Source organism: Microcaecilia unicolor, chromosome 2, assembly GCF_901765095.1.
Source record: "Microcaecilia unicolor chromosome 2, aMicUni1.1, whole genome shotgun sequence".
In the NCBI taxonomy this organism is placed as follows: domain Eukaryota; kingdom Metazoa; phylum Chordata; class Amphibia; order Gymnophiona; family Siphonopidae; genus Microcaecilia; species Microcaecilia unicolor.
In genome coordinates, this window is record NC_044032.1 from 202,781,395 (window position 1) to 202,806,774 (window position 25,380).

Below are 25,380 nucleotides of genomic sequence, written 5' to 3' on the forward strand. Positions count from 1 at the left end.
CAGTGACTCCTAACGTGGAACCTTGAATTACCTAGCTATAATTCAGGTTCCTTTTTCCCACATGCATCACTTTGCATTTGCTCACATTAAATGTCATCTGCCATTTAGTTGCCCAGTCTCGTAAGGTCCTCTTGTAATTTTTCACTATCATTTTGCAATTTAACAACTTTGAATATCTGAGTCGTCAGCAAATTTAATTACCTCAGTAGTTACTCCCATTTCTAGAACATTTATAAATATGTTAAAAAGCAGCGGTACCAGCACAGACCCCTATGGAACCCCAATGTCAACCTTTCTCAATTGAGCATACTGACCATTTAACCCTATTCTCCGTTTGCTATCTTTTAACCCGTTTTTAATCCACAATAGGACACTACCTCCTATCCCATGACTCTCCAATTTCTTCAGGAGTTTTACATGAGGTACACTGTCAAGCACCTTTTGAAAATCCAGATACACAATGGAGCTCATTTTCAAAGAGAAAAACGTCCAAAAAGTGGCAAAAATCTGCATTTGGATGTTTTTCTTACAAAAATGTTGAAATTGGTATTTTCAAAACCAATTTTTAAACATTTTCTATGAAGTCCATCAGAGGTGCATTCCAGTCACAAGGGGGTATGTCAGAGGCATGTTAAGGGCAGTATCTGGGCGTTCCTAACACTTGGACGTTTTTCAGCTATAATGGAACAAAAGTGTTCAGGACTAAAACAAAGACGTTTTGAGCTAGACCTGTTTTTATTTGTCACATTTGTACCCCACATTTTCCCACCTATTTTCAGGCTCAATGTAGCTTACATAGTACTGTACAGGCATTCACCAGTCAGTTGTTAAATATACAGGTTATATTGTGGTCGAATTGAGGTAGGTGTATATCAGGCACCATGAGGATGGGAGGGATGAAGTTTGTATATTGTCCAGTACGATCATTGGTTGTGTTGTGTTGCTGGGTGTGGAGATTTATGTTGGATCGGAGGGGGAGGCCTTTTTGAAAAGGGTGGTTTTTAGTGATTTCCTAAAGTTTAGATGGTCATGGATTATTTTCACAGCTTTAGGGAGTCCATTCCATAGTTGTGCGCTTAGGTAGGAGAAGCTGGATGCATAAATTGCTTTCTATTTCAGTCTTTTGCAATTTGGGTAATGTAGGTTTAGGTATGATTGTGATGATCCAAATCTGTTTCTGGTAGGTAGATCTATGAGGTCTATCATGTATCCTGGGACTACGCCGTAGATAATTTTGTGGACCAAGGTGCAGATTTTGAAGATGATCCGTTCTTGGATTGGGAGCCAGTGTAGCTTTTCTCAGAGGGGTAGGGCACTTTCAAAGCGTGTTTTACCAAATATCAGCCTGGTAGCTGTCCTTCCAACTATCGCCCCATCTCCCTCCTCCCTTTCCTATCCAAGATACTTGAACGTGTTCACCACCGTTGCCTTGACTTTCTTTCATCTCAAGCTATTCTTGACCCACTTCAATCTGGCTTTCACCCCCTTCATTCAACTGAAACAATGCTTGTTAAAGTCTCCAATGATCTGTTCCTAGCCAGATCCAAAGGTCTCTATTCTATCCTCATCCTTCTCGATCTATCTGCTGCTTTTGACACTGTTGATCACAGCCTGCTCCTTGATACGCTGTCCTCACTTGGATTTCAGGGATCTGTTCTTTCCTGGTTTTCTTCTTATCTCTCCCAGCTTACCTTTAGTGTATACTCTAGTGGATCCTCTTCTACTTCTATCCCACTGTCAGTTGGTGTACGTCAGGGATCTGTCCTGGGACCTCTTCTCTTCTCCATCTATACTTTTTCCCATGGTACTCTGATCTCATCCCATGGTTTTCAGTATCATCTTTAAGCTGATGACTCCCAGATCTACCTCTCCACACCAGAAATCTCAGCTGAAACCCAGGCCAAAGTATCAGCCTGCCTGTCTGACATTGCTGCCTGGATGTCTCAGCGCCATCTGAAACTAAACATGACCAAGACAGAGCTTCTTATCTTTCCCCCTAAACCAACCTCTCCTCCTCCCCCATTCTCTATTTCTGTGGATAACACTCGCATCCTTCCTGTCTCATCAGTTCGTAACCTTGGGGTCATCTCCGACTCCTCCCTCTCCTTCTCTGCACATATTCAACAGACTGCTAAAACCTGTCGTTTCTCTCTCTATAATATCAGCAAAATTCACCCTTTCCTTTCTGAGCACACTACCAGAACCCTCATCCACGCTCTTATCACCTCTCGCTTAGACTGTTGCAACTTGCTTCTCACAGGTCTCCCACTTAGCCATCTTTGTCCTCTTCAATCTGTTCAAAATTCTGCTGCACAACTAATATTCCGCCAGGGTCGTTATGCTCATATTAGCCCTCTCCTCAAGTCACTTCACTGGCTTCCTATCCGTTTCCGCATACAGTTCAAACTCCTCTTATTGACCTATAAATGCATTCACTCTGCAGCTCCTCAGTACCTCTCCACTCTCATCTCTCCCTACATTCCTCCACGGGAACTCCGTTCACTGAGTAAATCTCTCTTATCTCCACCCTTCTCCTCCACTGCTAACTCCAGACTCCATTCCTTTTATCTTGCTGCACCATATGCCTGGAATAGACTTCCTGAGCCGGTTCGTCAAGCTCCATCTCTGGCCGTCTTCAAATCTAAGCTAAAAGCCCACCTTTTTGATGCTGCTTTTAATTCCTACCCCTTATTTTATCATCCTCACCTTAATATTCCCTTATCTCTTGTTTGTCCTGTTTGTCTGTCCTAATTAGATTGTAAGCTCTGTCGAGCAGGGACTGTCTCTTCATGTTCAGGTGTACAGCGCTGCGTACGTCTAATAGTGCTATAGAAATGATAAGTAGTAGTAGTAGTAGTTTTGGGCAGTGTGGAGTTTTTTTTTGCAAGTTGTTCTTTACATCCCTCATAGATTCCCAAGTAAGACACAAAAGAGTGCCCTAAATGACCAGATGACCACTGGAGGGAATCAGGGGAACTCCCAATACCTCCCAGTAGTCACTGACGCCCTCCCACTCCCCACAAATGTGAATACAAATATGATTTAGCAGCCTCTATGACATCCTCAGATGTTAGAACCATGTCTATGAGATCAGCATGCAGGTCCCTGGAGTAGTATAGTGGTCAGTGCAGTGTATCCTGGTGTGGGAGACTCTAGTCCCTATCTCCCTCTGTCACATTTTTGGGGGAAACACTGAGCCCTCCAAAACTCACCAGAAACCCACTATACAAACAAATAGGTGTCCCTTTCATCCATAAGGGCTATTGTAGTAGTATACAGTTGTGGGCAGTGGGTTTTGGAGAGGGGGGTTGGGGGGGGCTCAGCACACAACATAATGGAGCATTGGTGAGATGTGAACCTGGGAGCATGTTTGAGAAGTCCACTGCAGTGCCCCATTTATCTCCTGGGATGTCTGGGAGACCAGTCTACTAAAAATTCTGGCCCCTCCTACATCCCAATGGCTTCATTTTCTACATTTTTCACTTGGACATTTTGTTGTTTTTTTTTAATGGACCAAAAAACAAACACACCCAAATCACAAAACTTTGATAGAAACAATATTTTCTAAAACAAGACACAGATGTTTTTCTTTTTTGAAAATGGACTTCTTTCCTATTCAGATTTTGGACTTTTTTTGCAAAACATCTAAAGTTAGATCCACATCAGCCAGCTCACCTTTATACACGTTTGTTCTCTATATTTGGCTTTGTCCCATTAATCCATGCTTTTGAAAATGCTCTGTCATTTTGTTCTTTATAATAGTCTTTACCATTTTAACCTGGCATCGATGTCAGGCTCACCAGTGTCTAATTTCCCTGATCTTCTCTGGAACCTTTTAAAAATATCGACGTTACATTGGCCACCCTCCAATCTTTCAGTACCATGCTCGATTTTAAAGATAAATTATGTATTACTAATAGTTCTGCAAGTTCATTTTTCAATTCTATCAGTACTCTGGGATGAATACCATCCGGTCCAGGAGATTTGCTACTCTTCAATTTGTCAAATTGCTCCATTATATCCTCCTGGTTTATAGAAATTTCATTCAGTTTCTCTGACTCGTCAGCTTTGAATACCATTTCTGACACCGGTATCTCTCCCAAATCTTCCTGGTGAAGACCGAAGCAAAGAATTCATTTAATCTCTCTGCTATGGTTTTGTCTTCCCTGATTGCCCCTTTTACCCCTCAGTCATCTAGCTGTCCAACCGATTCTTTTGCCGGCTTCTTGCTTTTAAATATACCTAAAAAAAATTTACTATGTGTTTTTGCCTTCAACGCAATCTTTTTTTCAAAGTCCCTCTTTGCCTTCCTTATCATCGCTTTGTACTTGACTTAACATCCCTTATGCTGTTGCTTATTATTTTCAGTCACTTTACTCTTCCATTTTCTGAAGGATTTTCTTTTAGCTCTAATAGCTTCCTTCACCTCACTTTTTAACCATGTCGGCTGTCGTTTGGTCTTCCTCCCTCCTTTATTAATACATGGAATACTGTATATTTGGCCTGGACTTCCAGGATGGTATTTTTGAACAGTATCCACGCCTGATGTAAATTTCTGATCAACACAGCTGCTCCTCTAAGTTTTTTTTTTTAACCATTCTTCTCATTTTATCATAGTCTCCTTTTTTATAAAGTTAAATACTAACGTATTGTATTTCCTGTGTATACTTACTCCAAAAATAATATCAAATCTGATATTATGATCACTGTTATCAAGCAGCCCCATCACCATTACCTCCCACACCAGATCATGCACTCCACTAAGGACTAGGTCTAGAATTTTTCCTTCTCCTGTCAGCTCCTGTACCAGCTGCTCCATAAAGCAGGTCTTGATTTCATCAAGGAATTTTACTTCCCTATCATGCTCCAATGTTATATTTTCCCCAGTCAATACTGGGGTAATTGAAATCACCCATTATTAAAAATTACATGCACTGTTATAGAATAAGTCTGAGTTAGGTGTGGGCATTTATACTAGGTTTTAGTTGGTGTAAATGGTCATGCCTAAATTTCAGTCCCAGAACAGATGCTAGGTATGTTCTATAAACAGTGTTTAAATTTAGGTGAAGTTTATAGAATAGCGCTGTGTGCTCTTTTTTAGGTGTCATATATAGAATTCACCATGTTACTCCCTTCCTTCACATACTGGTTAAGTCCTTTACTTCATGAGAAGCGCCTAAGCTTTATGAGATAAGCACAGCAGGTTATGCACAGACCTTACTGATCATTGTGAGGTCCTTTTACCAAGCTGCGGTAAAAAGGACCCCTGCAGTGGCATTAGCATGCGCGTTTGCCATGTGCCAAGGCCCCCTTTTACCACAGCAGGTAAAAGGAGTTTGTTTGTTTGTTTTTTAAAGAAGGAAATGGTGGTAAGGGTTCCCATGGAAACTTGGCAGCATACAGTGCAGCCCAATTACCACCGGGCAAGCTACAGGTGCTTTAAAAAAAAAAAAAAAAAAAAAAAGAAAAGATTCCAAACACCAGAAATGGCACATGGCACACACAGGAACTACCACTGGACTCCTGTGGTAGCCTGGTGGTAAGGCTAGTTTGCTGTACATCATTGCCATGGTAGGCATACCGCAACTTTGTAAAAGGGCTGCTTTTTGCATTTATGATCTATGGGATGTGTATACTCATTGTGGTGTCAAAACCAGTAATATTTTTTTCTCAGCCAAGCAGCATCCTTAAACAGTAGGCAAATCATCACTCCTCCTTATGCCACTCTCCCCTGGCAACTCTGTAAGGAAACAATTAGCCAAGAAAGGGGAACTACTCACATTTTGTTGTTGTTGTTACAAAATTCAGAATAGACACTTTTTCAGAGTGCTCTACAGGTAACCCCTTACTTAGCTTGCTAGTTTGATTTTGACTAGAAAAACTAGAATCCACTCCGAAGGATAAGATATAATTTAAGAAACATCCCACATTGCATTAAAAAAAGTAGCATGATAAAAAGTAGAAAGAAAAATGAAGAGACAATACATGGATGTTGACAACCTTTTTTTCCCCCTCATCCATATACTCACATAGTCCACTTTTATCATAGCAGAACACTTAAAATGAGACATTCTTACCAGAGCATTCTGGATTGCCCCTAGGTTTGGAGAAACAGTGATAGATTTCAGAGAAGGTGGCATGTCGCTTCGGCCAGCTGTATCTTGCAAGCATGCAATTTTCTTTTCATTCAGTTGCTTGTTTAACCAGGAAATAACTACAAGAAATGTTAATATAGATGTTAATATTCATTGAATTCACACTTTCTCTCCCACACATCCTCTTACATGTGTAGAAGGAATCATAAGGGATTCAGCATTACACTTTGAGTTAAAATATGCTGTCTAATATAGGCAGAAAACATCTTGGAATAACTATAAAGGGGAATTTAAAATAAGTAGATACAATTAAAAACATTTTTTTAAGAAAAATGTTATTACTTTAGATCAGAAAGTTAAGGCATTTGCAGAAGGTCAGGGTTACATTTTCAAGACCTGAACAAATGTAATCTCCATACACAGAGAAGAAAGACAAACCACCACACATTTATAAAAAGAAGTCAGAATACCTGGCTACGTCATTTGCAGCCTATAAAATGCTGCTCTGTAAAACTGCACTGGAAATCAGTTTCTAATAATTATGGTAGTATAGTTTCAAGCAGAAATCCTAAACACTGACTGTGAACCTGCTAGAAAACACCACTGCTTTTGCAGATTGCTCTTTACAGCAGCAAGATATTTATGAAAGTTGAGTTCTACCTTGGGATAAGATGAGAGAGAGAGAGAGAGAGAGAGAGATCAGCAGAAGTCTATGACTTTGTAACAAGTAGTAAACTGGGCAGACCAGACCAAAAAAAAATGCTTACTGTACCTGAATATGTGCCATTTCAATAGCTTTTGAGTTTGCAAACAGTATATAAAAAAAAGAAAAAGTTTATGGTTGTTACTGTACCTGCAATCATATTCTATTTCTGTATTAAAGTATCAATTATTTTCTAATGCATTACCAATATCACTGACCACCTCAGCCCAACACTATTTCAATACCTATGGATTAAGAGCTTCTTGTACAAAGCTACACTAGTGATTCCTGTGTGGTAAATGAGAGCAAGACCAAAGGATTTGAATGGGCTTTCATTTGCCACAGTGAGAATCAGTAGCACAGCCTGGTAAAAGAAGCCCTCAGTAAGTTATATATTTATCTGCTGTCAGTTAATGAAAACTGACCCCTATATTTTTTTGAAAGAACTCGTATGTCTAAAATGGTGATAACAAGCAAGCTCTTGCACAGGTTAATGGTGTCCTCCTTATTCCTCAGGTGATAGAGTCACCCCGTGGGCAGTTTTCAAGCCAATTTAACAAGAAACTATAGTACATTTTTCATTTTCATTTTAAACTGTCATTCAGACAGGCAAGTACTGGGATCTGGATGAACAGAAGAGTTATTCTTTAATCGGCCCTGGATTAACCATTAAGAAGAATAAGCACATTCTCAGGCACCAAAGGAAGGGGGCCACCACAGAGGGTATTTCCCCCCCCCCTAACTATTTCGTTACCATATGCCACACCCACTATCCAACATGAATTTCAGTGTTTTTCTAATCATTATAAATATATATGATTGTTTAGACTGGCCATACAGGCATTCCAGCAGAGCAATTGGGCACCCTAGGAGGCACTGCAGTGAGTTCACATAAAAGGTCCTAGGTACACATCTTACCATTACCCCCTTAAATTGTATGGTGAGCCCTTCAAAACCACAAAAAAGCATCCTGTACCCAACTATACACCACTACAATAACCCTTATGGCTGCAGGTGTCACCTATATGTGGGTACAGTAGGTTCTTAGTAGGGGGGGGTTGGGGGGGCTAACACTTTCCACCACGTGTAATAAAGTGGATTATGAGAGTCACCTTCTTTACAGTGCACTGCACCCACTTCTAGGATACACCTGCTTGCTGCTCTAATAGGACTGGCCATCACGTCTGAAGCTGTCATAGAGGCTTATATATACTGTTTCATTTACATCACTTCAAGGTGGGTGGTGGGGTCAGTAACCACTGGGGGAGTAAAGGGTGTCATTACTTTATTCCTGCAGTGGTCATCTAGTCATTGAGGGCACTTTTTTGTGACTTATTCGTTAACAGGTCTAGACTAAAAACGTCCAATTTGTGGCCCTGGATGTTTTTGTTTTGTTCCATTATGGCAGAAAAATGTCCAAGTGTTAGGAACACCCAGATCCCACTTTTAGCACACTTCTGACACACCCCTTTGTGATTGCAATGCACTTTATATAAAACATCCTTATATAAAAACATCTACTGACCTGAATTAGGTGTTAAGGTGGTGAGGAAGCAGAATATTTGCAAAGGTTACTAAGGGCAATCTGATTACTGAGTTAGATTGAAAGGGTCTGTTTGAAGCAGTCCCCTTAGATTCAAAATTATATAAAAGAGGAAAAGGTCCCACTTAACATTTTCTCTTGAGAAGTTCTGAGAGAAGATGATACTTCTCTGGTAAGTGAACATTATTTTGCTTTGTACTTTGGGATCTTAAAGATTGGGGTTTAAAGGAGGAATTGTAGTTAGTGATAGGCAGAATAAAAATATAAAAAAGCAAACTATCAACTAATCTCCATACTCTTTCCCCCTAGTTTTAAACCTTGAACTTTGACCCCACAGCATTAACAGCCTCTAGCAGGCACAGCAGGACCTAGGCTTCTAGGGATGATCCGGGAAATTATAGACCGGTAAGCTTGACATCAGTGCCAGGCAAAATAGTGGAAACTATTATAAAGACTAAAATTACAGAATAAGTAAACAAACATGGTTTAATAAGACAGAGTCAGTACAGGTTCAGCCAAGGGAAGGCTTGCCTCACCAGTTTGCTTCACTTCTTTGAAGGCATAAACAAACATGTGGATAAAGGTGAGCTGGTTGATGTAGTGAATCTAGATCTTCAGAAAGCTTTTGTTAAAATTCCTCATTAGAGACTCGTGAGAAAATTAGAGTCATGGGATAGGAGGCAATGTTCTGGTGTGGATTAGGAATTGGTTATTGGACAAAAAACAGAGGGTAGAGTTAATTGGTCATTTCCCTCAAAGGAGGAGGGTGAACAGTGGAGTGCTGCAGGGATCTGTACTGGGACCACTGCTATTTAACATATTTATATGGAAATCAGAACGAGTGAGGTGATTAAATTGCAGCTGACAAAATTTGTTAAAACACAAGCAGACTGTGAAATATTGCAGGAAGACCTTAGGAAATTGGAAGACTGGGCATTCAAATGGCAGATGAAAATTAATATGGACAATTGCAAGGTGATACACATTGTAAAGAATAATCCAAATCAGTTACCTGATGCTAGGGTCCACCTTGGGGGGTCAGTAACCAAGAAAAAGATATGGGTGTTGTTGAAGATAATATGATGAAATCTTCTGCTCAAAGTGTGGCGGCAGGCAAAAAAAGCAAACCGGATGCTAGGAATTTAGGAAAGGGATGGTGAATAAGATCAAAATTATTATAATACCTTTGTATTGCTCCATGGTGTTTCATCACCTTGAGTATTGTATTAAGTTCTGGTCGCCATATCTCAAAAAAGATATACCAGCATTAGAAAAGGTACAAAGAAGAGTGACCAAAATGATAAAGAGGATGGAGATCCTCTCGTATGAGGAAAGGCTAAAAAGGCTAGAGCTCTTTGGCTTGGAAAAGAGATGTATAAGGGAGATATGATTGAGGTCTACAGAATCCTGAGAGGTGTAGAATGAGTAGAAGTAAATCGATTTTTTACTCATTCCAAAAGTACAAAGACTAGGGTACACTATAAGTTAAATGGAAATACTTTTAAAACAAATAGGAGGAAAATATTTTTTCACTCAATGAATAGTTAAGCTCTTGAATATGGTAACAGTGGTTAGTTATCTGGGTTGAACAATGGTTTGGACAAATTCCTGGAGAAAAATTCCATAGTCTGTTATTGAGACAGACATGGGAAGCAACTGCTTGCCCTGGGATTTGTAGTACGGAATGTTCCCACAATTTGGGTTTCTACCATGTACTTGTGACCTCGCTTAGCCATTGTTTGGAAAACAGGATACTGGGCTAGATGGACTATTGGTCTGACCCGATATGGCTACTCTTATGAAATAAGTTTTACATCAGGAAAATCATAGTTGCATTGAAAACAGAAGAGAGGCTCCATTGATTTCAAATTGTGAGCATTCTCATCTATTTGAGGATTTCAGGTGTTTCATCGTTCACCATATATTGTTTCATTTGCAAGGTGGTGATTTAAAAGAAAACACAAAGCATGAGCAGTTTTGGATTTAATTTGAACATCATGGAATCATTTGGATTGAATACAGAAATAGAATGATATTTTCCCTAAAAAAGCAGTGGATAATGCTTTCGTAGATGGCTGGGGTAGCTTTAACAATAAAATAGAAAGTATCTTTGTGATTGGCCATCCAGTGTCCACATTCTTTTAAAGCTGACCCACCAGAGTCAGCATTGTTTTAATCTGATCCACTATTTTGTTTAACTTATTGCATTAGGTTGCATATTCAACTGCTGCTAATTGGGTTTCTGCCAGGTACGTGTGACCTGGATTGGCCACTGCTAGAAGGATACTGGGCTATATAGAGTATTGATCTGACCCAGTATGCTATTCTTATGTTCTTATGCTAGCAGTGGCATCTGTTTGAATTACTACTTACTGCTAGCAGTGATGTCTGCCACGGCAGAGCGCTCCCAAGAAGTAAGTGCTCCTTTGGCATTCTCATTGGGGCAAGCTATGGGGGTGATCCAATTGAGGGGATTCTTTGACATTTTGTTTTGTAGGTAAGATGATTAAGGGTTTTTTTTATTGTGGGTTGTTTTAAAGTTGGTGTTTCATGGGGTATGACATGGTGGATGAGGGTATACCAGTTGTTTGGAGCCATAGGTTAAGCTTCCAGAGGGGTTATAGGTTGGTAGGCTTGCGGTGTTTGGTGAATTGTAGTTCTACGTCCTCTAATGCTGGTGTAGTTTGGCCTGAGGAGGTTTCAGCAGCATTATTAAACTGTCACTCGTTTCATGGCAAGGCAGCTTTGTTTGTGGCATTGGTGGAAGAGTATCGCCAAGTAGTATTTATTAACTGAGACCTGGCTTTCAGGAAGGGGAGGAGGCTGACCTCATTTCTTGTTTGCCTGAAGGACATGTACATTAACTTAAGTAATATTAAAAGAAAGGGGGAAGATTAGATATGGTTTGCTTGAAGGAGTTGGGTTGTACTAAGGTCTTGAGTCCTTTGTTGGTATATCCAGAAGTTTTGTTGCTTCGGGTGCAGGCGTGTGGGGTTTCATATAGCTTTATTCTATTGTCCACCATCATTATCTATGATGGACTTAGAACTTGTGCATCAAACCATTGTTGATTTGGTAGTGCAATTCTCAAATTTGTTAGTAATGGGAGATTTTAACCTTCATGTGAATGATTTAGGAGATAGTAAAAGCTCACCAGTTCTTGAGATTTATGGATGAAGTAGGGTTTCAGGTAGCCCTCAGGTTTTTGGAAGCCCTCACATATTGAAGGACACGCGTTAGATCTTATTTTCTCACGGCTGGAATCTTGTGGTATTTTTCCCCACCTGCCCAGTTCCAATCTACTAGTTGGATCATTTCTTGGTCCCATTTGAGATACAGGTGGCACAGATGCTTAGTGTTAAAGGGAGAAGGCAAGGGAAGTTAGTATGGGATTTTTCTGCTGTCGATTTAAGAGGCTGCTGCCTTTAGAAGCTCAATTTCTGGAAGAATTTGCTGTTGAATGAGCAGTTGTTAGTAGGGGATACTACATTGACATCAGTTGTAGATTTGGAATTACCTTGAAGGATTACAGGTTCCACATGATTTAAGAAAAGAAATCTTTGTATCATGGTGGTCTGAGCTTATTAAAGAGTCAGGTTAGAAAGGCTGAGTGATGGTGGAGAAAAACCAGGCTGCCTGCAGGCAAGTTAAATTTGCAATAACAGCAGCGGTTTTATACCTGCCAGGTTAGCTTATCAAAAGTGGAATATTTTAAATCTTTGGTTGCTCATTCTCCTTGTACAGCTCAAGCAGCTTATCGAGTCTTACAAATTGTTCTTCAAGGTGTATATGTTAGAGAGTCCTTTCCAAAGCCAAATGTGGAAGTGTTGACAAAATTTTTTAAATAACGTGGTGGTGTTACAGCAGCATATGAGGAGGGATGTTAAAGTAGGGATAATGGGGAGATTTGAGACACTGGAGTCCTGGGGGGGGGGGGGATAGAGGATAGGAGTGGTGAGGGAGAATGGGAAATTCTTTGTTGCCCTTCCTAGGAAGAACTTGCCTGTACTGCTTCTAATTTACAAGGAGGTGGTGTCACCTGTGGATTTAATTCTGTTGCCCTGGTTGAGAAATCAGTTTCATGGGGTGCTGCGTTTATTGCATTCCCTAGTTTGTAAGGAAGAGATTGTGTCTGTGGAATGGAAGGACCAGTTGTTCATCCTGTTTTGAAGGATTTAGACAAAGATAGTAGGTAGGTTTCTAACTATAGGCCTATCTTGAATCTCTGAAGTCCAGCAAAATTGGTTGAGAACATGATGTTAGCTCAATTAATTGATTACTTGGATAAGGTAGAAGCCCTTAGTCTCTATCAACCAGGGTTTCGATTCACCTGTCTGCTTTCTAATGTTAGAGGGTAGGTGGATAGAGGTAGGGTTGCAGTGGCAATATAGCTAGACTTGGCAGCAGCTTTTGACTTATTGGATCATCAGTTATAGAGTAGGCTGGTTGACTTAGGACTTAACGATTGAATGTAGGATTGGTTTGAATTCTTTTTGGAAGATCAAACCTATTTTGTACAAGAGGGAGGTGAAAGATCATCTGTGCATTCTGTAGTGTACATCTTTTATCACCTATTCTATTTAATTTGTTTGTTGCCACTCTGGTTCATCTGATTCAGACAGACATTCCCACTTGAGGTCTATGTATATGCTGATGATATTTTGCTCATCAGCTACTGTGATCCCTGTGAACTGAAATTAAATTCTGTGAATGCTTGTTTGGTTGCTTTTATGAGATGGCTGGACAAGAATGGCTTGATATTAAAATATAGATAAATCACAAACCTGTTGATTAACAGGTCATTTGTAAAAGCTATTGGTGATAGCCAGATTTTTGAAGGCCAGGTAGCCCTTTGTGATTTGTAGTTTTGGATACACAATTGCGGTTTGAACAGCAGGTATTGTGAGTGATTCATTCAGGGCTGTGACAGGTTCACCCTTATTTTGATGATACAACCTTGCACTTGTTTATGCACTCCCTAGTAATTTGGTAATATAGTCTACTTGGGGATTACCCATTGTCTCCTTAAATGATTGCATACTGTGCAAAATACTGGTAGTAGATTGTTAGGAGGGATAGGGTGGAGAAAACATGTTATGCCTTTATATGTTAAATATTATTGGCTCCCCATGGAGTTTAGACCTTTGTATAAAATTTTGATATTGACTGAAAGTGTTACATGGAAAGACACCTGCTTACTTGGTTCCATTGATTCAGTTTTACAATCCACGGCGGACATTGCATTCTATGGATTCTGTTTTATTGGCTCTTCCTAGAATGTAGCAAGCACACCTCTGTAATGCAAGGTAGTGCCTATTATTGGCATGCTCGTTATTTGTGAAATCAGTTAGCATATTCTTTGTGGGTTGAGACATCTTTAAGTTAATTTAAATTGAAATCCTATTTTTTTTTCACAAGTGTTTGGATCTTGTGCTTAACTAAGGTCATATCTCAGACGCCTTGCAGAGTGCTAGTAGTTGTGTTGAATGGAATAAGGGTTTTTCTTTTTTTTTTGGGGGGGGGGGATTTGTTTGTCCTATTGGTGTGAGTGTCTTTCCTTTAATGACTAGCATTCTCTTCTGATTAAGTTTTTGGATTGTAAACCACTCTGTCCTTATGAAGGGGGGTATATCAAACTATTAAAGATGTTTTTGTATATGAAATTGTTTTTCTAGATATTCTGGATATATTCTCCTATTGTTGAATGTACCCTGGCGTATATTAGAATCACAGAAACAGTGGTAGAGTATATTTATGGATTTCAAAAAGCTGGTCACCATTGGAGAAAAACTTGATGAATGTGTATTTAATATATAAGAAAAATTATTTTTCAGGCAGTGATAGTAGGCCACAGAAAGAACCATTTTGACTCACTGAGGCCTTTTCTTTCTCAATGAATGATAAAGTATTTGGATACTTCACTACTACTATGATGGTGTGAATATTAAAACAACTAAGGAGAGTTCACAGTTTTTGATGTGTTGTTCTCAGCTCCACTTTCCATTTTCAATGTGTAGTTTCTAATACTGTTATAAATACACAAAAATTATTTTATAAAATTGCCCTGCAGGCTGTATTCTTGCATCACAAACAGCAAAAGAGATGTTTTATAGTGACAAAACTCTTGTCATTCAGTTTTCAGAACAGACTTGGTTCCTAGGAATCACAATATATTTTATACACATTTATAAACGAAAGGAGAAAAATTGAAGTTATAAACAAATCTCTTTCCAAAAGGAACACAATCTGTCAATACAACTGCTGACAATTCAACAACAAACGTTTACGATCATCTTGGATTCCTTGTGTGGTGTCTGACTATTCTCCTCCATAAGAAGCATAAAGTTAATCAGCATAACAGAAACTTAGTCGGGAGTAATATGACATTTCCTCATACATCTCGTAACAAACATGAGAGTTTTCATTTGACATTCTCACAAATGAGTTTGAAATAGCTCAATTTGAGTTTCAAACACATCTACTGAAATATATTTTCAAATTAAATAGAATGCATCTTAAGCCCATTTTGGGCAGTTCAAATAAGGGCCACCATGCAGTTATGTAAAATGAGATTGCTTCAGTTCTAGTTTGTGCATTTATGGTTTTAAATTTTCATCAAATTCCACAAAAGCATGTCCTTCACACTTGCTCATTTCTCCACAAACATCACATTTTCAGATGCAAATCTGCTGAGCACTTCAAAGAGGAAGTATATGCTATAATGTTTTGTGATGCTGGAAAACGTTGGATTTCTAAAGGTGCAAAGGGCAGAGACATTACTCAGAAGAATCATGTGCCAATAAAGGGATGACAGCATAGGATGAAAGTGAAAGGGGACTGACTCAGCCGTAACCTGAGGAAATACTTCCATTACCTCCCACTGGAGGGTCGGGGGAGATGAAAACTGTATCAGAATTCAAGAAATCCTGGGACAAGTATATATCTCTAAGGTAGAGGAAGGGACTGAAGATGACATGGATGGGCAGACTTGATAGGCCATATGGTATTTATCTGCCTTCAGTTTTCTATGCCCATGTTTCTATGAGTTCTCAGTCTCAACGACCATAATCAGAGTTAAACTTTTCAGTGAGAAACAGTCTGATGGTTAAACGAACAGGCTGAAAACCAGGGTAGACCAGTTCAAATCCCACTGTAGCTCCTCGTGATCTTGGAAAAGTTATTTAACCCTCCACTGCCTCAAGTACAAACTTAGACACTGAGCCCTCCAGGGACAGAAAAATACCTACTGTACTCGAATGTACACTACTTCGATAGCTTTCAGATTTGCAGGTAGTATAATAAGTCAATCCTAAAGATCAATTTCTAACCAAAATGGATGTGCACTGCTGCCTGCCCACGAATTGTCAGTGGAATCCTCTTCTGAGCAACACTTGACACAAAAGGAGGTCTTTATAAAGGTTAACATATCATATATAATCATTTTAATTGAACTAAATACATTTCTGCACTGCCTTTCAAGAATGAGTATAGCTCCCCTAAACCACCTAAGATACTGTTTGAGAACCTTTAATTCAATAAATGTTTATGGTAAAATATTTTACAAATGCATTCATCTTTATTTCACTCTAATCAGAAGCAAGACATGGCAAAGTTAATCTAAACACAAAATCTTGGATTTCAGGAACTAGATCAGAATTAATTTGAGCTTCATCTTTTGTAAAATACAACCCTGAGTTCCCCAAGTCCCATTAATTGGGTACAAATTTACTTTAAGATATTTTAGAGCTATGTTTTTTTTATTATTATTATTTTAGCTAAGATGGTAAACCATCTAGAGGTTGCCTGAACCTTCATATCAGACAACCCAGAACCAGCACCATGCGTTATAGCAGCTACATTTTATGCTATCTTCTGCAAATGCCCTCAAATATGAAAAAACAAAATAGGAATATATGTGTGGACCCACTGCCCCAACTATCTCTAACTCCTGAAAATCTGTCTCCCAGGCTAATATTAAATATATATGTATAGTGTTAGACAGCATAGGTATTTTTACCTAAAGAGAGGTTTTATTATATTCTGAAGCATGTTGTGAACAACATATGTTCACATCAGCAAGGAATGCATAAAGGGACAATCTCATCATGTTAATGGTATTTCCTCTGTAATTATGATTTCTAAAGGACAATTTTGGGTACGGTATTGAGACAAGTGTCTAAAGAACCAGAACCAATCATCAAATGGCCAGCAAATTTGTGATCATGAAAGATAAATCACATTTTAATGGAATTACCATTTAAAGTCTTTAAGGGCAATTCTGGATAGAATACAATGAAGAGGTTCTAAGGAGCTGAAAACAAGCATCAAATGGAACATCTCAAGCTCTTGTCTGGAGGCTTCAATTATAGAACCATCATTTATGGAGACCTGACATACACAGTTCTGCCAAAGGACCAATGCTTTACTGTCCTCAGACATCATTGCCATCCTGAACAGAATTTGATGGATATCACTGCTAGTTAAAGCCAGAGTATCATTTTTAATTTAAAAGCACCTTAAGAGTCAATTCCTTCTATATAAGACAATATTTCCTTTATTGTACCTGGGCCATGTTTAAATGCCTAATGATGCAACGACCAAAGTTGCATTTTTCTAATATAATCTTAATCTTCAGACCCCAGTACTTTCACGTTAGTTATTGCAATTCACATCTCCCTCACAAGTGGGCTATTCATACAAAAGCCCTCCGAGTTGAAACAACTCTGTATGGAATAATGAACCAAAAATCCTAAAAAAAAAAAAATTAAAAAAAGTGAGAAACTCATCCACAATGCCAGGAATTATTTAATTGAATATATTGCTGCTCAAGGAGGTGCCACCAGATACTGAATAAAGGGTTCATATAATTTTTCACACAAGGATACTTGTTGAAACTTTTTGTTGAGCATCAAAATATTATCCTACTAAATAAATCAGAAAAAAGATATTTCTAACTTACTGAGTTTTAGATTAGGATTTTATTTTTATTTATTTTTGTTACATTTGTACCCCGTGCTTTCCCACTCATGGCAGGCTCAATGCGGCTTACATGGGGCAATGGAGGGTTAAGTGATTTGCCCAGAGTCACAAGGAGCTGCCTGTGCCTGAAGTGGGAATTGAACTCAGTTCCCCAGGACCAAAGTCCACCACCCTAACCACTAGGCCACTCCATAGGATGCAATCTTGTTTGGAGTTTAAATTGTGCTAAAATATAGACCATCCTTAAAGGTTCATAATTTTTTCAGCGCTGTACATGAAACAAACAGCTTATTAGGGCTGAAGTGAAAACTTTATCATCTATGATGTTAATTAATATTCTCTCAAAGTCAGGGGGGCCTCTTTTTCTCTTTTTAGGAGACATGTAAAGTTCAGATATTTCCAAAATACCCATGGAGCACTGTTACAGGAAATACAACTGTTGAAAACATGCCAAGATTCAAAGGGAGTTCATGAGACAGGTATTCTTCAGGCAAGGGAGCTTGTACCCTGATCCATAACAGTCATCAATTAGAGGGCAAATGTGAAGGAAGATTTGTCATCACGGATACTCAGCATATTCATAGGATTTTCTACTGTTGAATATTTACAGACCAAATAGTGGTGAGAACACATAATAGCACAGGAGTTAGATGCATCCCATGCATGACCTGTTTGCTGGAGATCAGAACATGTGTGTTAAAATTTGAGCCTTCATAGATTGTTCCAGTCAGTGGGTTGTTCAATGCAACTATGGATATTCTTCCTCATGAGATGCTTAGAACTAAGCAATATTTAGAGTTACTTGCAGACCCCTGGTGATCTGCGAGACCATTATAGGGAGTCCACAGGACACAGAAATGACAAAGTCTTTTATGGCTGCTATAATCGATACAAGCAGAATAGAGAGGCTGCTTTAGAGGCAGGATCAGCAGTAGCTCCAAAAATGACAGTAGTAGCAGCATCAGCAGCAAAGTGGGATGGAAAAAGGAGCAGCTGTTTGACTGGATATTGTTGCACAGGCCAGAAGCAGTAGCAAACCTGAATGTAGGTTAGAATAAGAAAGATGAACAGACTGGAAGTACAAGTGGTCGAGGAGCTGGAACCAGCAGTGGTGGCACGGATGTGATCCAAGGCAGCTGTGGAAACTTGAAGCAGAAGTTCTGGGACCAACATCAACCTTCAGGCCTGGAAACAGCGGTGCAGCATCAGTAAGTGAGGAGAAGGAGAGATATTAATGGTTGGGACTGGCTGGAAGAAAAGAGGGACAATGACTGACTAGACAGGAGATATGAGATGGGATATAAAGATGAATAGAGGGGACAGGCTTCTTGCTGAAGGGAGGAGGGTCTGGGAAGAGTGTTGAGGGAAAGAACTGGAGCCACTTAGCTGTTTGGAGGTTAGCAAGGGTCCCCACAAGCAAACGGTTGGAAAAAAATTGAAAGGATTAAATATTCATCTAGTAGGGAATATGCTTATTAGCACCTCAGGTATAACTTAGATAGCCAACTGGACTTTTTCCTCTATTTGCCTAGTCTATTAGAATAGAATTTTTTTCATACTCATCTACTGTCATCCAGTAACACGGATTCAAAAATTTGGGATTGTGGATTATTCAAATAGGATTGTTTTTACAAAGTAAAGTATTTAAAACAATGGTGTAGCTACAGGAGGGGTGCCTTAGGGGCCTGGATCCCCCCCCCCCCCACACACACACACACACACCTTGGGCTCAGACCCTCTCTAAACCTGCAGTACCTTAAATGGCTGGTGGGGATGTTGAAGCCCTGTCAGTCAAATAGATTCACTACCCGTGCTGCTGCAGTAAAGAGAAAATCAATAGTGTGCTTCTGACCACAGATGCACACACTCCTCATGCATGTTCAGAAGTCAGCATGTCCAATGATTCCCGGTATCAGCAGCTAGATGCATGCTGCTGACTTTCTCTTTACTACAGCAGCATGAGAAGGGGAGTGGCTCAAGCAGCGAATTTCTTTGGCTGGTGGGTCATCCAACTACCCCACCAGCATAGATAATATTTTAACAAGTGTATATGCATTTTGGTGGGGGGAGGGAAGATTTGTGTTGCTCCCCCAAGTTCATCCTTGGTGCCCCCAAATGAAAAGCTGGCTACCCCATGGTTTAAAAGCATTGCTTTCAGACATCATGGGTGAATTCATCTTCCATCATAATTAAAAAAAAAAAAAAAAAAGTATAACCCACATATTCCCCAGTGAGAGACCATGATTAGAGAGGATCATAGTTTATTCTAGCCATGTTTGGGGGGGGGGGGGGGGGTATTTGCAATAAAACAGTACAATAGCAATACATATCAACACTTGAGCAGCTACATAGGCAAGTTCTGTCTAAGAAGACATGGAAACATAGCAGAAGAGATAGGCTAAGTGTCCTGCAGGTTTAAGAAAGTGAGGGAACATTCAGGTTAACTAAACAATTTTAAGGGTCCAGAATCACCCAAGGACCAGATAACATTGTCTAGGCCCCTTTTGAAATTTAAGATAGTTTAAGTGGGTATGGGGTAAAAGAGGGTGGAAGGGGGGAAATGTGGCAAATCAGCTTTAACAGGAGTGACCTAGTTGAATTTATAGTAAATATTATGATATTAAGGTGGGGTCTGCAAAGGAAAAACAAGGTTCAAAGAAGCCTTGGGAAAGTATTGGGACAGGATAAGATATAGTAGGGTTTTGAGATGGAGGAATGAGATTGGCCAAAACAGAGTGATGATGCATGCAGGAATACTGGGAAGATGATTTCTGCGGGTAAGTTTTGAGAAGAATTTGGGTTGCTGGAGGTTGAGGGTGGGAGTGGTATGTGTTTTGTGCTACTTTGTTTTTCCCTCCCTGTGTCATTACAGGGGCTTTTAGTGACATTAGTTGTGGTTTGATTAAGAAGTTGAGTGATTGCTGGAGGTCACAGCAGAAAAATGTATCAATATCAGGTGGCCTTCTTGGGTAAGGGAAAAGGGACGTAGAATTAATACTGGGGGGTACTATTTCTGCTTGTGTGCGATACCACCACAAGTGGAGGCAAGGACTTGGTGACACCACAAGTGTCATGGAAATTAACAGGCAGATGATCAAAAGTCCCGCGCTGTTGCAAACAGTGCTCTAAAAATAGCACAGTGTGGGACATTAGAGATAATGACATACAAATTTAAGCATGCAATTATCTCTGATCATGGGGTAGAAGTGCAGAATTGTGCCCGAGCATGCGCTGAGCACAATCCTCCTGCACGTGTTTCACAGGTCCGGGATATCAAAAGCCCAGACCTAACACAGGGGCTAGAGGTCCATGGGACCACCAGACCCCAACTACCCCTGCCCTGAGCAAGGCAAAATGGGGGCTGGAGCTCCAGCCCCCCCCCCCCATGTTCAAGGAGGGCTGGAGATCCGGTGGGTCTCCAGCCCCCCCCCCCCAACTCCCCTCAGCATTTGTAAAAGGTCCCTGGTGGCCCAGTGACAGACACCCCCCACCCTGACCCCTAACATTAACAAAGGATCCCTGATGGTTCAGTGTCAATCCCCCTACCCCCACCACCCCCTACATTGAGTTGGAGGAGGGAGGTAGCCTGCCTCCCTCTTCCTTCAACAAGGCCTGCAAAATGGTGGCACCCGGCCCTGCCCAGTGTATCCTGGGATGCACTGGGTGGGGCTTCACACCATCCCTTCTACGGTGGGGGGGGTCAGGAGCCCCCTGTCACTGTGTGGGTCTTTGGTTTGGGGGGGGGGGGGTTGTTATGTTGGGGGGAATGGGGGCCTGCTAGCAATAAAGCTGCATCCAAAGTTTTTGTTCCAAGCTTTTGGGTGTGAAGAGTTTCTTCTTTAAGACTGAGTCGGTGAGAATGCGAAAGTAGTGTGAGTGCCAATGTTATGTAAGCATGAAAATAACCATCTCTTTTCTGGTGAGAATGGTAAGGAAAGAAATGCAAAGCAAGATAATTAAGAGGGTTCAGAAAGGAGTCGATATTATTTTCAGAGAGGCCAGGGATATAAGGAAGGTCTGTTACAGCCTTATTTTTCTGAATTCTACATGGGTTCTGATGAGTGTGGAGGTGAGGAGGTCAATGATTGTTTGGTAAGTTTCAGACTTTTGGCTCACCAAGAGGACATGACATAAATGCTCTCTGTTTCACACTCTGCTGAAAGTGCATAAAGCTCCTCAAAAACTTCCTGCTAATAATTGCTCTGGTCTCCATTAAGTCTTCAGTTATTTGCAGATCTTTCATGCTACAGCTTCAAACTTGACAGGCAAAACAATTGTTCTTATTCATAAAAAGGGCAAGAATAGAGGGGAAGTTCATTCGTATCAGCCCCCCCCCCCCCCCTTTTTTTGGTTTAATTAATGTTGACATTAAAATCTTAATGAAGCCATTGCAGAGAAGACTGGAGAGATTTTTTTTTTGCTAGTTATTAAACCCAGAGAAAACTGGTTGCATGAAAGGTCATTCGTCAACATGAGACAGTTACTTATTAGTGCTCATATTGCAAGGCAAGATAAAATCCCAGATAGGTATTCTTTCATGGGCTGAAATGACCCTTTTGCTTGTACTTTTGAAGTTAGTAAGTATCCTAATACTGGCCTTTTTACATCAGTCTTTGTGCTAAAAAGATGAGTGCTAATATTTACCATCCCTGATGGCCTCTCTGACAGTCACACCTCACCAATGTACTACATTTCTTTGAAGGGGTCAATAAACATGTGAATTACAGTGAGTCGATCAATATTGTGCATCTGGAATTTCAGAAGGCCTTTGTTAAGTATCTCATGAAAGACTCCTGAGGAAATTGGAAACTCATGGGATAGGAGATAATGTCCTATTGTGGATTAAGAGAGGGTTAAAAAATTAAAAAAAAAAACAGAGTAAGGTTAAATGGTCAGTATTCTCAATGGAGAAGGGTAGATAGTGGTGTTCCCCATGGGTCTGTGCTGGGACCATTGCTTTTTAAAATATTTATGAATTATCTAGAGAGGAATATCTAGTGACAATTAAATTTGCTGATGACACGTTATAGTTGTTAAATCACAAGAGGACTGAAAAGGCTCTAGGTGGCATCGTTGATATATTGAAACCTTCTGTTAGGAATTATTAGGAAAGGTATGGAAAAGAAAAATGAAATTATAATGCCTTTGTGTCGCTCCATAGTGCAACCCACACCTCAAATTCTGTGTGCAATTCTGCTCACCGCATCTCAAAAAAAGGTATAGCAGAATAAGAAAAGGTGCAGAGAAGCACAACCAAAATGATGAAAGGGATGGGACAATTTTCCTATGAGGAAATGCTAAAGAAGCTAGGGCTCTTTAGTTTGGTAGAATGTTAATTCTACTGCTTAGACTACCTTTAGCTATTTCTTACCTGCACCTTCTGGTTCTCACTCTGACTGCTACCCGCTCCACAACTTGGGTGACAATCTCCAGCAGACTCTTTTGAAACCTGAGGCAAGGTGCTTGTGTGTGCCTAAGGAGCGAAACCTTTCGGGTCTATCTACACAGTACTTTTCATCTTCATCGTATGTTGTATCTTTTTGCAGTCCAATACTCTTTCAGTTAAACTCCTCCACTACTGTTCTTCTTACTATATGCTCATAAATTCCTACTTGGTGGGATCACTGACCGCTTCTTCTGCTCCCATCTGGTAAATTTACCCCCTCCCCTTATCAGTTGGTTACCCTTATGCAGTGTGTTTCTGCTAGCAACAAAGGTGCCAGTATTTAAATGCCAGGCCACCCCTCAGGGGTGGGGTGATCACTGAGGGGACCCTCCCCACAATAGCCAGGCCCCCTGCAACCAGTCACAGAATCTATGACAAGGCAGAATTAGTGTGTAGGGCCTGAGCTCTTTCATTAAAACTTGGGGACCATGGGTGAATTTTAGCAGACAATGGAAAAGGTGCCGGTACTCAGTACCCCAATTACCCCCTCAAAAAATGCCCTGCCCTTATGCCTTCAAACTCCAATCACTCATCTAGCATTTCCCCTCCTATCACCCTTGGTCTACTCAACAGCCATTCACCAAGACACAAAGGTCCTTGATTTCTGACTTAAAGTATTAAAAAACATGAACAGCTCCACCAATCAAGCACAGCTGAAATACAAAAGTCACGTGGAAACGCAAGAAACCTGCCCAATTACTATCAATTATAAACATCAGTCTTTCCACTAAAATGTTATAATACACCATTTTTTGTATTTTCTACTTTTTTAAACTTTTATTTTATCCAAAAGGGAGAAAAAAGCCTCAGCAATCAAAGGCTTGTGCTGTGGACATTAGGCAATATCCGTTCCACTCAGTTGCTTTAACATGAATACCACAACTGCCTACTGACTCAGACCTAGGGTTACCATATGGCTCCAGAAAAAGGAGGACGGATTGAGCCAGCCGGGTTTTACTTCCATTGCTTTCCTCCTTTTTCTGGAGCCATATGGTAACCCTACTCAGACCAAACATTGGCAAAAAAAAACCTCCCAACTAGTTTTTTAATTTCTCAATGTCTTGTCTTATTCTCAATTTCTTATCATGTTTAATTCTCTTTTCTTTCACCATAGTTTGGTGTATTATGTTTTAGTGGAAAGACTGACATTATTTGATAGTATTTGGAAAAGTTTCTTTAGTTTCCACATGATTTTTGTATTTAAATAGTCAAATATGTGAGTATCACCAAAACATGCCTACAACCATTATGCCTCAATGCTAGAAGCCTACCCCCCTGAATATAGGCTCATTTTCCACAACCGCCATGCTGTGTGGCTTTGCTTCTTTTATTCTTCCTCATTTAAGTTTATATCTGTCCTATCAAGTCACTAACCTTCTCTGATGTAGGAATTCTCCACTTTGATACCTCATCACTTGTCTTTTATATTGCCATAGTCTACTATTCTACCTCTGTTTCTGATCTCTTTTTCCCCTCTCCTCCTGGTTGGTGACTAACAAAATTAGACAATCATTTCCTCCAGTTAAGTCTAGAAAATGCTTGTATATCCCCAGGTAATGACTGTGTGTAATATTCCTAGGACTGATGAGACAAAGTCAGCACGGATTTAGTGAAGGGAAGTCTTGCCTCACCAATCTAATGCATTTTTTTGAGGGGGTAAGCAAACATGTGGACAATGGGGAGCCGGTTGATATTGTATATCTGGATTTTCAGAAGGCGTTTGACAAAGTGCCGCACGAAAGACTCCTGAAGAAATTGCAGAGTCATGGAATCGGAGGTAGGGTATTATGGATTAAGAACTGGTTGAAAGATAGGAAGCAGAGAGTAGGATTGCGTGGTCAGTATTCTCAGTGGAGGAGGGTAGTTAGTGGGGTCCCGCAGGGGTCTGTGCTGGGTCCGTTGCTTTTTAATGTATTTATAAATGACCTAGAGATGGGAATAACTAGTGAGGTAATTAAATTCGCCGATGACACAAAATTATTCAGGGTCGTCAAGTCGCAGGAGGAATGTGAACGATTACAGGAGGACCTTGCGAGACTGGGAGAATGGGCGTGCAAGTGGCAGATGAAGTTCAATGTTGACAAGTGCAAAGTGATGCATGTGGGTAAGAGGAACCCGAATTATAGCTACGTCTTGCAAGGTTCCGCGTTAGGAGTTACGGATCAAGAAAGGGATCTGGGTGTCGTCGTCGATGATACGCTGAAACCTTCTGCTCAGTGTGCTGCTGCGGCTAGGAAAGCGAATAGAATGTTGGGTGTTATTAGGAAGGGTATGGAGTCCAGGTGTGCGGATGTTATAATGCCGTTGTATCGCTCCATGGTGCGACCGCACCTGGAGTATTGTGTTCAGTACTGGTCTCCGTATCTCAAAAAAGATATAGTAGAATTGGAAAAGGTACAGCGAAGGGCGACGAAAATGATAGTGGGGATGGGACAACTTTCCTATGAAGAGAGGCTGAGAAGGCTAGGGCTTTTCAGCTTGGAGAAGAGACGGCTGAGGGGAGATATGATAGAAGTGTATAAAATAATGAGTGGAATGGATCGGGTGGATGTGAAGCGACTGTTCACGCTATCCAAAAATACTAGGACTAGAGGGCATGAGTTGAAGCTAGTGT

At 40.3% G+C, this 25,380-nt stretch overlaps 1 protein-coding gene across 8 annotated transcripts in view; it reads right to left on the bottom strand.

The window, feature by feature from the left end:
* LOC115463267 (spindle assembly abnormal protein 6 homolog) overlaps positions 1-25,380 on the bottom strand; it is a 177,491-nt gene that overhangs the window by 48,750 nt on the left and 103,361 nt on the right. For all 8 annotated transcript variants that reach the window (XM_030193626.1, XM_030193625.1, XM_030193624.1 and 5 more), the window contains one exon: positions 6,078-6,214. In XM_030193626.1, the coding sequence (XP_030049486.1) occupies positions 6,078-6,214 (137 nt within the window). The remainder of the gene's footprint in view (positions 1-6,077; positions 6,215-25,380) is intronic.